A 17,336-nucleotide genomic window follows, 5' to 3' on the forward strand; every position below is an offset into this window, starting at 1 on the left:
ACTAACTCAACATTTCAAATTATAAAAATCCCCACCATGTCATCGGAGTCTTATGTGGTTGTTTCCAACATGGGACTCTTAATCCATGTTGGACACAACAAAAAGCTTATATCGAAAATAGGTTTTAAGTTTCTCTCATGCTCCCTCTGTCTCTTGATTTTCCTCCCTTCTCTCTCATTCTCACAGTCATGTCTGGATTTGCCGCTTCCTTTGTCTCTCCCACTCTCTTGCCTTTGGTTTGTAGCCAAATCAAAACCTTTATTTCTTCCCCCCCCCCCCCCTCTCTCTCTCTCTCTCTCTCTCTCATTCTTTCCCCTCACTCTACCTCTCGATCAATATCTCCTTCTCCCTTAATCTCTTATTGTTCTCCCTTGGTCATTCTCCTGCTCCCTTTCTCGTTCTTTTCTTTTTATTTTTTTTACAAACTTATATAGTATTAATGAGACTGTATAAAAGAACTAAATGGACCAACCACTTGTATAATCAAGTTATAAAATTCTCTCAAGTTGGTGTAAATTTCATAGCCAAGAGTTATTTTGTGAATTTTTATCAAATTTGTGTAATGATACCAATTTGATAAAAATTGGTATTAAACATCACTTTTATTTTTATTTTTATTTTTGTTACACACTTATACCACTTGTACAATCAAGCTATTTTCTTATCTAGATGGTGGGTCAATCATCCAACTTTTCAAAGAAACCCATGATGTCATAATTGAATAATAAATATTTAAAAAAAGATAGAGCACAAAAAATGAAAATGTACAAAATTTTGTTGAAAATATTTGAGAGCATTATTAATGTAATATTCATCATATTAAATAAAAATAATTGTTAAAAATAAAACTATTTTTATTTATGATAGAAATGGAATACAAAATTTAATAATAATAATACTAATAATAATAATACTAATAATAATAATAATAATAATAATAATAATAATAATAATAATAATAATAATAATAATAATAATTGTTATTTATTTGCTATAAGCATTTAAGTTTATTAATTATATTGTTATTTTGTTAATTTTCAATTTCTTAACTATGATGTATCTAAAATTCAATTAATTAATATGAAAAAAAATTTCATGTAGAATGCATTTGCACTGATGTGTGGTTTCCAAAACTACTTTAATAAACCTTGTTATAGCATTTAATTATAAAGACTGACGGAAAAAGAAATTAAATTAAGAAACAAAAATTCTCTTTAACTGTTGTTTAAAATTTTAAAACATGCACTTGACTATTCTTCCATTAAAGACATGAAAACCCTTCAGTCTTCCATCGATCGCTGCTTCCAGAAGTGACGGTGATAAGCTTGACTCCCAAACCATACCATAGATCTATCTCTATTGTGTGAATCTTTGCGATGGAAGGAACTCAATTCAATTCCTCTTTACCTTAATCTTTTTTGTCTCTATATATTGTGCCGTTGCCACAAACAAGATCAGATGAAATAATGAACCTGCAGGGTACGTAGTGGCGGAAACAGAAGACAGTTGGTAGGTGTATAAAGTCAGTTGTTTTTATATTTATATAGATGCTAAATCGCTAGTAGACAAAATTATTACATGTTGGTTCAATCACAAAAATTCGATGATCCACATTGATCATATCAAATGTCTAATGATATGGTGTAGATGACGTACGGTTTTGCTGACTGCTAGCTCTTTGATGCATTTTTATTTTTCAGATTTTCTTGCCAAAACAGTCTGAGGCGTTCCCTTATTCTTTGCGCCAGGTGAGGTGACGGCCGACGGGGGTCCATAAAGATGGACTGTTTGTGGCAGCAGGCGCTAGCTATTTGGGATTTGGGATTTGGGATTGATAATTGCTATAAATTAACTTCAATATTATAGAAAGAGAAAGTAAACAGTAAAGAAAGATGAGAGAGATTGAATTTCATCAAATCAAATGTATAATAATAGGAAGTAATCAACAAGTTGAGGCATGTAGAGCAATAAGAATGGTCAAGTACTTATATGTGTGTGTGTCGGCCGAGACCCGAGGAGAGAATTGTCAACTTTTATACCAACCCATTTATAGACCCTACCCTAGAGTACTCACTCTCTTTACTCCTTTTTTTTTTCCTATCACTTCTCTAAGGGTACAACTAAAATCACGCCCCATTTTCTTTCCTTCCGCATAAATGTAATTAAAATATCATTATTAATTAATCAAAAAATTATTATTTATCTGAGTAAATGTAAATACAACAATGACCATTTTAATTAAAATAATCATTATTAAAAGGGGACACCAAGTGTTGATAACTTTTCTCTCAGGTAGAATTTTTTATTTTTTTTTGAGAATAAACTGTAATGCATTAATCAATCAGAAATATCACAAATAAGCAAGTCCTCCACAAACACTAGAGGCTCATACCAAATATAAAGATTAATAAAACGACAAGAAGCCCTACCTAAATGTGGGCCACGGTATTAACTTGTCTTTTGACACAAGCCATTAAAAATTTACACCTTGCTGTAACAATGAGAAACACTCATGAACAAGGAAGCCAAATTCGGATAGGTGGAAAATTTACTTAATCACTTAGAAAATAGATGTCACTTGGTAAGTGATAACCCCATAAACCCCATATAAATATATAAAAAAAAAAACACAAATATTTGATTAATGAAAACCTAAATTCTATTAACCAACTTTCCTTCTCTTCAAATCCAAAAAAATGAACAGATCCTTATGATTAAATATATGATGCACATTTAAGTCACACCCTAAACGTTTTGTATCAAGTGGGACCATCAAATATGGTATATTTAACTAATTTACCCTGTAGAAAATATATAGTAAATTTTAAAAATATATTAGATTTACGTCTATGACAATCATATAATATTCACCAATCCAACAATCCGACATACGGATCATATGCATTTATTTGGATGTTAATTTGACATTAAAATAACTTTAGCTGAAAAATGGGAAACCAAGAAACTGGCACCAAATAGTGAAACTACTTTGGGGGGTTAGCATGAATTTAATATGGTTTTGACTCAAATGCGCATTATCAAAATAAATAAATAAATAAACAAATAAAAACATGTTTTAGGCACATTTCCATATATAAACTTGGAATATGCAGGCAACTTCTAGATGGAGAGTCAAGCATGCCAAAATATGTGGGTCCCATTTGTCGTTGGTTAATATTCTCTTGTAACTATTTACTAAAAAAAAAAACTTTTCTAACTACATGTCGAAGCTAGACTAGTAAAAAAATGGGTCGAAATTTGAATGCAATTTCTAATGACCCGCCCCGAGAAGAAGAAGGCTGATTTCAAATTGAAATATATATCCAGATTCAACTGATCCTATAGGATATTGGATCTCAAATCATACTCCATTATTTGTAGCAGATGACTGCCGAATAGAAAAACTTAATGGGTCAAAGGAAAGGAGATGAGACAATGGTGTTGACTAGTAATGAGAAGTTGGGGGAAGTAGATGATAAACAATCATTATGGGCCATGAAATTTTGGGTTTTTTGGTTTGGAATGAAAGAAAGAAAAAAGGGAGAAGGGAGGAGTTTCCATCACCACGAGCTAACAAACCCACAAACATGGTAAAACAAAACGTGCGTGAATGGACGATTGTGTCATCAGTGACGTACGTTCTCCCTCTGAGAGAGAGGCTGAGAGCTGATATACAACACAAGTGACTATTGCCCTTTTCTAATCTATTAGTAGTCTTTATAAATCGCATACTGCCCATAAATTTGATATAAATCTACAGTCAGATTCAGTCCATGCCTAGAAATCTTAACTCCAACCTAAAGGTGGATTGAACTATAAAACCCTAAAAAAAAAAACCCAAAATAGATGTCCTACTGTTGTATGAATGGATCCACCCTAGCTCCACCCTAGGGGTCCCACTGTTGTATGGATGAATCTATCCCAACCAAGACAATTAAATGCCCAAAATCAGCATAACCAAGCATCGAATATTGGTTGTGAGGCTTTTCTTCAAATTGCAAAGGAACTGAATTGATAAGGATGGGGATGGGTTATTCCCGCTGTGTAGCTCAAATAGATGTCCTAAAACGGGACAGGTGGTAAGCCATGGGGATCCCCAGACCCCACTAGATGTCCTATATATCTACCCTCAGCCTAAGGCCCTAAGCCTAAAACTAAAACAGTGTAATTGATACTGTATTTGACATTTTCTTTAATCTATCTCATATACCATCTATTGTTTATTTTTCTATATTTTTTTTATTATTTATATAATATTTTCCTTTTTTTTCCTGTAAATTCTTTAGGTCTCGACCTGCATAGAGTCAATCGGTATATAACTGCTGGCTTGAAATAACTTTGCCAAATGGTACGTTCGTGTAGTTAATGAAACTTGTCATACTTCCTTAAGAGTTCTGTGTTGCACAATAAAAGACTTAAAGAAGAGGGACAGAGACCCCTTTTAACAAAATTAAAGTGTGTGGTTTATATCATTTGCCTAATAAAATATACCAAGCGGGTTACATCACATCACAAGTAGGTAATTTATCAAATTTGGCTATATGAGATAAGCTTTATGTTTCAGCGAATGCACTATAGAATATAGATTATGCCAAAGAATTAAATATTATTTTATAAGGCATGCCAACGAGTCCAATACACTTTTAAGACACATCTGATTTTAATACTGGGCTAAAACTGTTAATCATGGTCTTACTGTGGGCTATGGCCCATTACAGCAGCATTTCATCTAATTCAATATGGGGTGATAATTTAAAATGTGAAGAGTTTGATTTCACGGTGTGCTAACAAAGCTGAGCTCAGGTTTCAGGTAGAAGACAAAGAAGAATCTAGAGTCATCTATCCCATAATGTCCCAACCTTAATTAAATGTGGGATTGGGTACCAAATACAGGGATTTTCATCCCCAGGAGAATCCCCATTCTTTATGAGTTTTTATAATGTTAATTATTTTATTTTATTTAAAATAATAAAAATAACATAAATAAAATTTATAATATTATTAGAAAAGATTCAAATATATTCAGCCATATTTTTAAAAATATTAATATATAGATTATATGTACATATATACATATATAACGTATGCATATATATAATATATATATATATATATAATGGAGATCTTATGGGGCCGGAATCAGGGTTCTCGTGGGGTGGCGAATGCTCTCCCTGTCCTCATCCTGTCTTTGTTAATGGAGATGAAAATTTTTCTATCCCCGTTCCCACTAGAGAAAATCATCCCCATCCCTGTCTCATTCGGAGCTGATTCCTATGAGAATCGGGAAAATAGAAAAAACTGCCATCCCTAATCTCTATTGATAGTTTGATAATTGATACCAACCAAAGAAAATTCAAAGACAGAATTAGGGCTTTTTGAGTATCTCATATGAGATTCTATATTCAATATAATAAATGAAGAGATTGTTTGGAGGAGAAGCCTAGCAATGTTGACCCAAGAAACTGAATGGTAATGTATTAAAAAGAAATCAACCCCAACATGAACGTGACAGTGGTGCATCCATGATTGTTGTCTTGTTTATATAAAAATATGGAAAGGGTCCCGGCATTGTGATTCATGCACTTAGCTATGTTTATGCTTATATGGGTTTGAGTCAAAATATTGATTTGATTTTTTAAGTTTTAACAGAACTAGCGGGTCAAGTACGACTCATAGCCTGCATTATGGCCTAGACCAAAAGTTTTTAGTTTTATAGGAAATGGGGGCCGGCTACAGTAGTAGATGTGACGACCAAATTCTATGGCTTTTGCTGGCTTAAGGCTTATTGATGATATATCCTCATCTAATAGAGACGGGTAAGCCAACCGACAATACACAAATTTCAATTTCTAAGTAACCAATCAACAATGCATAAGAGCCGAGCCAAATGTGATATTTCCCTTAAAAGATAGAGATTCTGCTCCAAATACAAAAGTGACCCATGATGTGTGATAACACTATCTAGCCATTAGGACGTACTGTTGTGTATTTGCGTAGTAATCATCATCATCATCAACATGGTGACGGTGATTTTAAGGACTCAACTTGAGATTTGCCACGTGGACCTTTCGTCCTTATGTAAATTCTGTATTCATCAAAGGCCATCGGTGGATACACAGCAGGGCGATCTGAGGTCACGAGTTCCTTTGCTGGTTGTATGAGTAAATCGCTCTTGGGGTTGTAGAAGAAGGCAAAGGAGAGACGCTCTTGGACTGAATTCGCAATTACCCTGTGTTCGACGCTCTTGTATTCTGCATTGCTGAGCACCTATTCAATAATCAAACCACCAAGTTAATTAAAACCACATATACAGGAAAATATTTACGTGATTAAATCTCTGCAAAATTTCACGTTTAATTGCTGGAATATAATTACAGCCTTCTTCTTCAGATCAACCCCCCTCCCATTTGATCTGAGATTCTGAGATCGGATTAGATAATGCACTTGATAGATAGCTGTGTAACCAATAATAAATTAATAACAACCCAAGTCAGTCATAATTATATATCTATATATATATATATATCTATATATGCCCCACAAACGCTCAGCCTCTCACTTACACAGCCCAGCCCCTAAGTTCAGTTAATCCGGACTCAACTGATCTTAATTTGAAAATCTCTGTGTAAGGATCAGATGGGCAGAAATAAAGTGGGTTAGGCAACTTATCAACAACAGTGAATACTGAATACGCTAGCTAGTGTTTCATTCTATATGAAATGCTGACATGTTCACCCTCTACTCTACATATAGTTTGTTTAGCCTATTTTGTTAATTTCTATATTTTATTGTATCGTATATGAATAATTGCATACATGCATACAACGTGATTTTACTTTAATATTATATATAATATATAATACTAAATAGTGTGATGCCGAGGTTTTCATTAGAAGATTTTTCAATTAAAGTTTTATCTAGGAATGGTAACTGGGCAGGGTGGGGATGAGACTCATTCGAGACAAATTCCCAGGAGAATCAGGAAAATAAGGAAAATTGTCATCCCTAGTTCTATATACTATATATGATGTATGATGGAACCAAATGAGACTGCGAGAAGAAAAACAATTATCGAATTAAAGAAAATTCTCTCAAAAAAGGTGGTCCACTTCACTTGGCCCAACTAGCTCAAAACAAAGGTAGTGGCCTTTATCCAAAAGAAAAATAAATTTTCATATAAGCAAGGAAAATTGTAGGGCCGCAGTATACATAACATGAAAAGCGACGCATTTTTTACTCGATTATATATTTTATAATTTAAGTGAGTAATGATAAAGCTAGTAGTTGGGTACCAACCACGAATTTATGAGCTAGGACTGTTGAGTTCTCTCATCTCATGCAAACTGCAAACCCCCCTCTCTTTCTCTCTCTCTCTCTAAACTAATGGTCCTGTTTAACAGTTAAGACTAGTATATTGTTAGGGAGGGGGCATTACTTAATTCGTTGCTACCATGGTGGGACGAAAGCGTCCGATAACCACCTCTTGATTTTGGGATTTTGAGATTTTCACATTTCGTAGGACGCAGGTCCTCCAACCAGAACCAGCTGGTAGGAGCTAAAATTTGCCCCTGCAGGCCGAGTGTTGATAAGGCGAAACAAGCGCAATAAGGTCCCAAACAGCAAAACCTTTAAGATATGTATTTGACTGAGGATGAATTATTGGTTATTAGGTACGTACAATTCCAGAGGTTATGCTTGAAAGAATACTGTCCAACCAATTTGTATGGACTGTATAGTCTACAGAGAGAGAGAGAGACAGAGAGAGAATTATTTATATGTGTATGAGGCAAATTATAAAGAGAAGGAGAGGGAGACAGAAGACCTGAATCTGATCGCCGATGTTGACGATGAAGGCATGCGGGACGGGTTTCACAGTTACCCAATCATCGCATCTACGTACTTGGAGACCGGGGACACGGTCGTCGGCAAGGAGAATAGTCATTCCTCCGGGGTCAGAGTGGGAGGAAAGACCAAGAGTGAGATCAGGCTGTGGACACTTTGGATAGAAATTCACCCTCATGCACGCGCCGATGTCCTCCCCTCCGAATTTATTCTGGAGATACTGCTCTTGCAGTCCCAGGTTCACAGACAGAATTTTCATCAACACCTTGCATAATCTCACCAATTGGATGCCGTATTCCTGGGTCACCTCCCTACATTTAACAAATCAATTATTATATATGATTATCTGGGGAAGAGAAGAGTACAAAAGATCGAGGCCGGCCGAATTATTCAATGGAATTATATATATATATATATATTCTGTATATAATGGTTTGGTCCTGATGGAAGGTGTTTAATTAGGCCGCCTAGCTGGCTAGCTCCATCACCGTCAGAAATTATCACCACTGAACGGCCGGCCAAAGTAGCTAGGAGCAGTAGGCAAGCCAAGAGAAGGATTAAGGAGAAAAGGAATGAATTGAAGTAGCTGCTAGCTAGTAGTAGTCTTATATAAATTGCAGCTAGCTAGCTAGCTTGTTCCTTCCTTTAATTTCCTGGTGTATATATATATATATATAAGACTACTACTAATATATATATATATTAATTAATTATTGCTTTAATTTGTTGGTGGGCGGGTTGAGTACCTGCACGACTCCGGGAAGGCAGGCCACTTGTTTTGGTCGCAGAGCTCCGGGGGAAGGTAGTGGAGGAAGAAATAGTCACCCCAGTCAAGAAAGGCGCCCTTCTCCACCCCCAATCTGCTGCCATACCCTTCGTAGGTCTTGGGTGAGTTGGAGTAAACTTGCTTCATCTCAAGCGGTAGATGAAAGAAATCACGCCAGAGCTCCTGTGTGCGATGCATCAGGTCGGGGCTCACTCCGTGGTTAACAATTTGGAAGAAGCCCCAGTCTCGACAAGCCTCCCATATTCGATTCAAGGTGGTCTTGTCGTCAAGGTTGTCAAGTAGGCCACCCAGATCAATTAATGGGATGTTAACTCCTCCTTCGCCGGCTCCCAGCTGATGATGATCAGATTTTATGGAAGGCCTCTCCGATGGTGGTTTAATGTATCGATCAGGAATTGCGGATATTCCGCTCTCGGACAAAGATTGCACTCTAACAACTGGCTCAGGCCAATCTTGTAAGCAACTCATGGCTGATGATGCCTCTCGTCTCGTCTAGCTTCTAATAGTTACTTTAAACGCTAGTATACAAGTGTGGCGAGGTGATGATACAACTCAACCAATCTAACCTAGCTACCTTGTTCCGGTTTTAAAACTTTGAATGAATGATATACATATATGAGAGAGAGGGGAGAGGGAGAAGAGAGAGAGAGAGAGAGAGAGAGAGAGAGAGAGAGAGAGAGAGAGAAGAAGGAAAAAGGAATATTAGAGGTTGTGAGGACTTGAGCAAGGTGGGCAACAGTTGCCTAAGGTTAGTGGAAAGTTGAAGAGTCTTGTGCGATTGTTCAATTGAAGCGGGAAGGAGAGCAAAAAAGAACGTGTTATTTGTGGGGTTTTAATAGGGATAGAAAAAGGCTGGGTTGTATGTTTTTTTATTGTTTATGGTCTTCTCGGGAGACTTACAACCCAGCATGCAATACAAGTGTTCACGCAACACTACCGATTCCAGTTGTGCGTTGCATCACAGATAGAGTGACAGATTCTTTCACTCTGACAATGAAAATGCATAAATGAATATTTGCAACACCTTTATCGTCTATTTAATTTTCATTGATTCACATATTTATCATTAAATACTTGTTCATGTTTTTTGTTTCAATCTGTACCATAGATTTTGCATACTCTAAATTGTTTGGACTTTGGCGTCATTATCAGGAACTTGATTTCTATCTTATCCTTCATTCTTTATCGGGATGTAAGTGGAAAAATTATTTAAATCTTTTCCTTTTAAAGGAAAATCTATAAATTTACTGCTTATATCAATCAAAATACATCTAAGTACATTTCGTGAAACATGAGCCAATATAAAACAAATAAACTTTAACATGATTATTGGTTGAGTTGTAAATGTTACATAAAACGGATACAAGTAAATTCATCATAGTTGAATTCATTAGCGGAGGGGTGGAATGGAATCGTGGATCCGTTAATTCATTTACTCGGTCTATGTTAAAAAATTATTGAATTGGTTAATGATTTATTAATTTTAGCGGTTGAATCATCGATGTGTTGATTCGTTTAATGGTTTTTGGTTGTTTTTTTTTATTTTTTAATTTGGAATAATTCAAGAAACCGGTGTTGTTTTATTCTAATCTTGGTCCTTAGCAAAAAATCGTTGAATCGGTCAATGATCCATTGACCTAGACGATCGAACCATTGACCCATTCAGTGGTTTTTGGTCATTTTTTTTTTATTTTTATAATTTTTATTGTCAGAACGGGCCATCTGTTCGAACCGAATAGTCAAACCATCGACTCAAAAATTGGTGGCCAGAACGGTTCCGTCTTCAGGTTGTATGAGTCACATGCTCAAATGACATAACACGTATGGTCTTGCTTAATGGACCTCAGACACTCAATTTTTGGCCTGTAATTTTTTTGTTAGAATAGGTTGTTCGTTTTCTTTTAATTGGGTATCGTCCAGGCAACCAGTTCCATTTTACCCCAATCCCGATCCCTGACCAAAAACCGTTGAATCGGTCAATGACCCATTGACCCAAGTGGTGGAACCATTAACCTGTCGACCCATTCAATGGTTTTTAGCCGTTTTTTTTTTTTTAATTTTTGTTGTCAGAACGGGCCATCCGTTCGAACCAGATAGTCGAACCATCAACCCAAAAACTAGTGGCCAAAATGGTTCCGTTTTCGGGTCGTATGAGTCACACGCTCGAATGACATAACACTACGATACTGCTTAATGGACCTCACGCACACAGTTTTTTGCTTGTAATTTTTATTGTCAGAATAGGTCCTCCGTTCAAACCGGACAATCGAATTGTCGACCCGAAAATCGGTGGCCTTAATGGTTCCGTAATTTTTTGCTTATAATTTTTTGTTGTTAGAACAGGCTGTCACTAGTGGCCAAAATGGTTCCGTTTTCGGGTTGTATGATCCACACGCTCGAATGACATTAACACATATGATACTATTTAATGGACCTCACAAACTCAATTTTTTACTTATAATTTTTGTTGTCAGAATGGACCATCCGTTCGAACCAGATGATTGAATCGTCCACCCAAAAATCGGTGGCTAGAACGGTTCCATAATTTTTTGCTCGTAATTTTTGTTATCAGAACGGGTCATCTGTTCGAATTGGATGGTCAGACTGTCGGTTGTTAGAACGTTATTAACAATATTTATTAATAATAGTAAATAATTATATTATTTAATTAAATAATCATTAATGATAGTTTTAATAATATTTTAGTTATTTTTAACATAACAATAAATATTAAATTTATGAATAGGATTTATTAACAATATTCATTAAATTAATAATTACCAAAATTAAATTAAATTAATAGTATTTATTAGTAATAGTCAGTAGTTATAATATTTTATTAAATAATCAATAAAAATACATTTAATAGCATTTTTAATTATTTTTAATATAACAATAATTACTAAATTTATTAACAGTATTTACTAATAACAATATTTATAATTTTAATTTAAAGTAATATTAAAGTAAATATCTATTTATTAACAATATTTATAGTAACAGTAATTATTAATTATAATCACTAATTGTAGATTTATTAAATTACTGTAATAAACAATAATTACTGTTAAAAAATAATAATAATAATAATAATAATAATAATAATAATAATAATAATAATAATAAAAATAAATAACAGTAATTTATAACAATAATAACAGTGACAATAGTAATTAATAACAATAATAATTGTTAATTATTATAACAGTAATTACTGGGGTGTTCTCATGTGAGATTCTTTTTCCTGTACGGAGAGAGCACCCCAATTAGATAGTATATAAGAGATAGTATTGAACAGGGCATATTGTTATAGCTGGCTGGGTTAAGACAAGTATTTCTTTCAACAGAGTGGACGTTTTAAAATTCCATTTGAGATCTCGAACGATGATTCATCAGGAGTGAGACATGCTTAAATTAAATAAAATATGTTTGTGTTTTGTTTTATAGTGTTTCATGAAAGGTATTTATCAAAATATTTTCATGTCATTGTCAAATCAACAATTTTTTTATTATATTCATCCATATGCATTGATATTCACAAAGTGAGTTTTGATTTATTTTAATGCTTCCCCCAACGAATGAGCGTTTATTCACTATTCCGTTAATGTAGTGTCTAATTGTCCATAAATGATTTATCAAATATTTTTCTCAATTTTAAAAATAAATCAAATACAAATATTTATTTAATAAACAGAAGCTATACTAAACACATTCTATATCAAAAGGGGAGACATGAAGAGGGGAAGAGGGAAAAAAAGAAAAGAGAGTATAGGTGTAAATGGGCAGTACCAGCCGATATATATATATATATATATATATATATATATATATAATTTTTCTTTTATAAAAAAAAAATCATGCGGCCTATGAGCCATGGCCCATGTTGTGCCCCCCTCCCTAATCTATCAGGCTATGCTGGCACAGCCTGCTATAGTGCGAGAAGCATGATAAAACTGTGTAATGTTGGATTATTTGAACCGAATGATTGGCCCATTTTGACAAAAAAATAAAAAACGGTCAAAATTGTTGAACAGTTCAAACGTTCGGATCAACAATTTATTGACCAAATCAACATTTTTTTTGAAAAAAATCCGGTTTTAAGAAAAATGGAATCACACCTGACCGGTTCCTGGTTTTTTCATTCCAACCATCCGGTCCGGTCCAATTTTGAAAACCGTGATATAGAGAATGTTTCATTTGATACTCTTATCTTTTAATTATTTTAGTTTGATGTTTGATAGCACAAGCATCAATACATAAATATAAGTAGGCAAAATCTATGGTATACATAAACTCTAAGGCTCTTTTCGAAAAAAAAAAAAACTCTACGGCAAAGAAAAAAAAAGAACCGTAATAAGGTGAAATGTTGTTAGTGACAATATGTTAGTTGCTGATATAATTGATAAATACATCTTGTGAAATATCAACTAATAAAAAGTAAATAGAACATGCAACATCTTTAACATCATTGATTAATTTTTTGAATCATTGATGGGGTTATTAGATGAATAAATATTAAACAGATGATAAAATAGGGGAGATAAATAAATTAAGGATTTAGGGATATCTTTATCACATAAAAATTAGTTAATACAGCAAACTAGTTGGCTAAGGTTTGGAATATAATAGTTTAACACTTGAACTAGGACCTGGCACTATATTGGCTGGTTCAATTATTGAACGGGTTTACAATAACCCATCCAAATCAACGCCAACCAATTGGACATAAGTTTTAAACTGAACCGTCCTTACTCCTTAAATAGGAGAAGAGGATAAGGAAAAATTGCAGAGTTTCACTTAAGGTCCGTTTGGTCCACAATTGAAATTGGAATCGGAATTCTTTGGAATTAGAAAACTTTAAAATCGGAATGGTCTATTCTCTTAACCTGTTTGGTTCAGTCTGGAATAGGAATCGAAATCAGAATTGGCTGGAATGAATTCTCATTCCCAGGGGAGGGGGAGGGAATGACCATTCCTTCGTATGGGGGAAGTCATTCCATCCGGAATGGGAATGGGATTTCAATTCCACCAAACCGAACGGTTTGGTTTGCTTTAATTTTCTCAATTATTAATAAATGTGCTATATAGTGAAAATCTATGATGCCGGAAAGACATGATATTGAAAGGCTTGGACCAATCACAACCCCTTATGAATTTCGGTGAAAATCCACCTGATAGGTTTCTACTTTTATGATGTAGGTTGGTTGATTATAAATTTTTCTAGTATCATGTCTTTATGGTACCAAATCGAACCCCATATATATGTGTGTGCATTCATTTAACATTTAAACATAATTTCATAATTCTTGATTATATAAGTATTTCATATATTGTTATTGTTTGTTTCAATTTTTAACTCGTAATTTGAGGCTCAATAAGCTGTTTAATTATGTTTGAGAAAGTGTCAATGTAATTTATATATACTTGTTAACATTTGAATTCGATAATTGAATTATATTTGTTATTTATATAGGTATGGGTTAAGACTAATAGAATGGCCTAAACTGTATTGAAATTGGACCAACCATAATAGAACGGTTTTGTCTGGTTTGGTTTGGTTAGAGAATTTCTTGAAATGTAATTTAGGTTATGTTTGGTTGCTATGCAATTTGCACTTGTTCAAAACTATGGTAATGCAAATGATTTGGGTACAAATTCTAGTCTATTTTTGTTTCAAATTTTACCTTATTTAATTTGATTGCAATACAAATGGAGTAAAATAAGACCTGAAGTAGAATAAATTTTACCTTATTTAATTTGATTGCAATACAAATGGAGTAAAATAAGACCTGAAGTAGAATAAAATTTACCTTATTTTTTCATTTGCAATGGAATGCATTTACTAGTGCAAATAAAATTAATTGCAACCAAAACAGTCTTGCTGATTTGGTCTGAGATCTCCAAACCAAACCAGATCGTGAACGCCCAAAGTTGGCTAATTGGTTAGGCTGTCATGATTTTAGACAAAGCTTTTACTATTCTTGTTACTCTATCCTGTTGGGTTCCCTTTCAGGCCCTGTTCACTTTTCGGTAAGTTACTTAGGAAACACTTACTTGGGTAAGTGCATTTACCCATGTTCTTTTATTTCCTAGGTAAATAAGGCAATGGCCATTTTAGTTTTAAAAATCCATTATTAAAAGCAGTATTTTTGTCCCATTCAACTGTTAGCAACTTCCCCCTAGATGGGAAAGTTATTTACCCACCTAGGAGATGGGTATCACATAAATCTGATACCCAAGAAAATGAACTTTCCTTGGTCCCCACATAAATCTGAAAAATGAACATGGGATTCTTGGTCAATGGGAACCAAAATCTTATTGACCAACTTTCCCCCTCTCAAAATCCAAAAAAACGAACACCCCCTCAGACTTTGGGATTGTTTGATAAATGTGTTGAGGGGATAAAAATATAGTCTATTTCTATTTGGTAAAGGATACCAAAAGACTAAAATTTTATTCATTTAAAAGAGTCATCATGATCATCATCATCAAAGCTTTGCTCCAACTATATGGGATTGGTTACATGAATCCTAATCAATCATTTCATTCTATTTTTATGCCTAGTTTTTTCTAGAAGTCATTAAATGGGTAAATGCATTTATCCAGGCAAAATATTTCCAGGTTAACACTTGCCCAAGTAAGTGAAATTACTGGTATTAAGGAACAATGTTGTCCCATCATGTGTTAGCAATTTTCTTGGTGAACAGAAAAAAATATTTACCAAATTGGGTAGAGGGCATTAGGGTAATACTTACCCAATAAATGTGCCGCTTGGGAATTGTTATTTTTGTGGGACTCACTAACATCTGAACATGAATGTGGGTGAAGCTGACCAACTTATCTACCTCATTTATCCAAAAACAAATAAAGCCTTAATATCATATCCATCATTAAACTATGGGTGCTTAAATCAATTTTTTTTTTATTTCCACCTAAATATGAGTTATCACATCACATATGAGAGTCCCTTCAACTAAAAAAATGCATGTTTGGTATTGATCATTAACATTTATAGTTGAAATGTCAAATTTAATGTTTTAAATAGAAATATCAATTTGTATTAATCAATCCAAAAACATTTCAATTAGAAAAAAAAAACAATGATATCAAACATAACCTAAAAGACCTAAAATAAAAAAAAAAACTTGAAAATTTAAAATGTCTTGGTTTTAAAATGCTATTCATATACAAATAACATTTCTCTTGTATCCCAAAAAATAAATCCAAGAGAATAATAATATTAATTTATAATTAAAAAACTATCTAAAATGGCACTTGGCTAAACTTAAAATTGGAAATTTAATGCACTGTTTACAACATCCTTTTAAACATGACAAGTTGACAATTGAATTGGAAGTTTCCTTTCAAGCCATCAATCCCTCTCCTATTACTTAGGGAGCAAGGCAAATATGTTAGCTCATTGGTTAGCTTGTCTTGCTCTTTGACATGGCTTTTACTATTCTCGTTACTTTACCCTTCCGACTGGGGGTTGTTTGGTAAGCTTGTTGAGTGGGATAAGAAAATGGCCTGTTCTTGTTTAATAATAGATGGATCAAAGGCCAAAAACCACATAAAGAAAATGAAGGTTGTTTTTGGTATCATTGTTATTTTTTACTTGAAATATTTTGAGTAGATCAATACAAATTGATGGTAAGAAGTATGTGTTGTTCCATCATATATGATAATTGATGAGGGGTAATTTGGCCCGATCTATTAGTATGCATACATGTGGAATGACCTGATGATTGGATGTCAATTCAGCACTTCCAACCACTTCAATAGGCCAGGTCAGCTTGGGCATTTTGGGCACCTCAGCCAGGACCGAGGTCCGAGTAGCTCATGGAGTCCCGACCTATCGAGGATCACGCTGCATGTTTGCAAACCTTATCCTTTTCCTGCTCGAATCGGATGAACTTGATAAGACTTATCAACTTACCTGAAGTCCATCTCCGGGTGCGAAATAGACTCCAGGTAACATGGGCCAGGGATCTCGGATGTGTTTCGTGAGGCCTAAAGCAACTTGCATATATAAGGGTTTCACCTCCAACTTTACAAGGTATGCACGATTTAGCTCTCTACCTCTCTCATTTACAAAGCTTTGAAGCTCTCAATTACTCTTCGCTAACTTAAGCATCGGAGTGCCCACATCGGGTAAAGCACTTCGGGTCCTCTGGTCATGCTTCTTGTAGTTCGACTAGCCACCTGAGCAGATAGACGTCCGAATCGCCATCCAATTAGGAGCGACCAGATCATGTACCATCAATTGACACCATCTGTGGGAACCAACAACAAAAAGCCAAGTTCTCATTCTCTCTCTCTCTACTTTTGCTTCATTCAATGGCATTTTTAAGCAACACCAATGTCAACAACAACGAGGTACCAGTCACAGGGTGGCAAGAGCAGCCCGCAATGAATCCTGAGGTCCCCTTTGTGACAATCGGGCAATTTACAGTGCCCCTGACTCTTCTTGGAGTAGCAGCCATGCCGAACCCAACCTTTCCTCTACCCCAAGTGAATGCCCCTCTCCCTTAGGTGAACACCCCTCTCCCTGCGGTAGATCCACCACAGGGATCGATGTGCGGCAGTTCTACGAGCTCGTGCAGTATGTCCGTAGCATGAACCTACAGATGCGGGCATGGGAAGAGAGGTTCAGCGCTTTTATGCCGCCATAACAGCCGCAACAGCCACAATTGCCACTACCACTACC

General features: G+C 34.8%; 1 protein-coding gene across 1 annotated transcript; it reads right to left on the bottom strand.

The window, feature by feature from the left end:
- Positions 1 to 5,817: 5,817 nt before the first annotated feature.
- LOC148870361 (jasmonate-induced oxygenase 1-like) lies at positions 5,818 to 9,621 on the bottom strand. The gene is made up of 3 exons (XM_088972183.1): positions 8,589 to 9,621; positions 7,823 to 8,153; positions 5,818 to 6,267 (listed from the first exon to the last, which is right to left on the bottom strand). Exons 1-3 carry the CDS (start codon positions 9,095 to 9,097, stop codon positions 6,013 to 6,015), a joined length of 1,095 nt encoding a protein of 364 aa, XP_088828309.1. The 5' UTR covers positions 9,098 to 9,621; the 3' UTR covers positions 5,818 to 6,012.
- Between the last annotated feature and the right edge of the window lie 7,715 nt (positions 9,622 to 17,336).

This window comes from Nelumbo lutea, chromosome 2, assembly GCF_056320005.1.
Source record: "Nelumbo lutea isolate HS-2025 chromosome 2, American lotus-T2T, whole genome shotgun sequence".
NCBI classification, from domain to species: Eukaryota; Viridiplantae; Streptophyta; class Magnoliopsida; order Proteales; family Nelumbonaceae; genus Nelumbo; species Nelumbo lutea.

Coding starts and splice junctions, on each gene's coding strand:
- LOC148870361 (XM_088972183.1), bottom strand. CDS start 9,097: ATGAGTTGCTTACAAGATTGGCCTGAGCCAGTTGTTAGAGTGCAATCT. Junction 8,154..8,588: donor GCCTTCCCGGAGTCGTGCAG/GTACTCAACCCG, acceptor TGTTAAATGTAG/GGAGGTGACCCAGGAATACG. Junction 6,268..7,822: donor ACATCGGCGATCAGATTCAG/GTCTTCTGTCTC, acceptor ATTATTGAATAG/GTGCTCAGCAATGCAGAATA.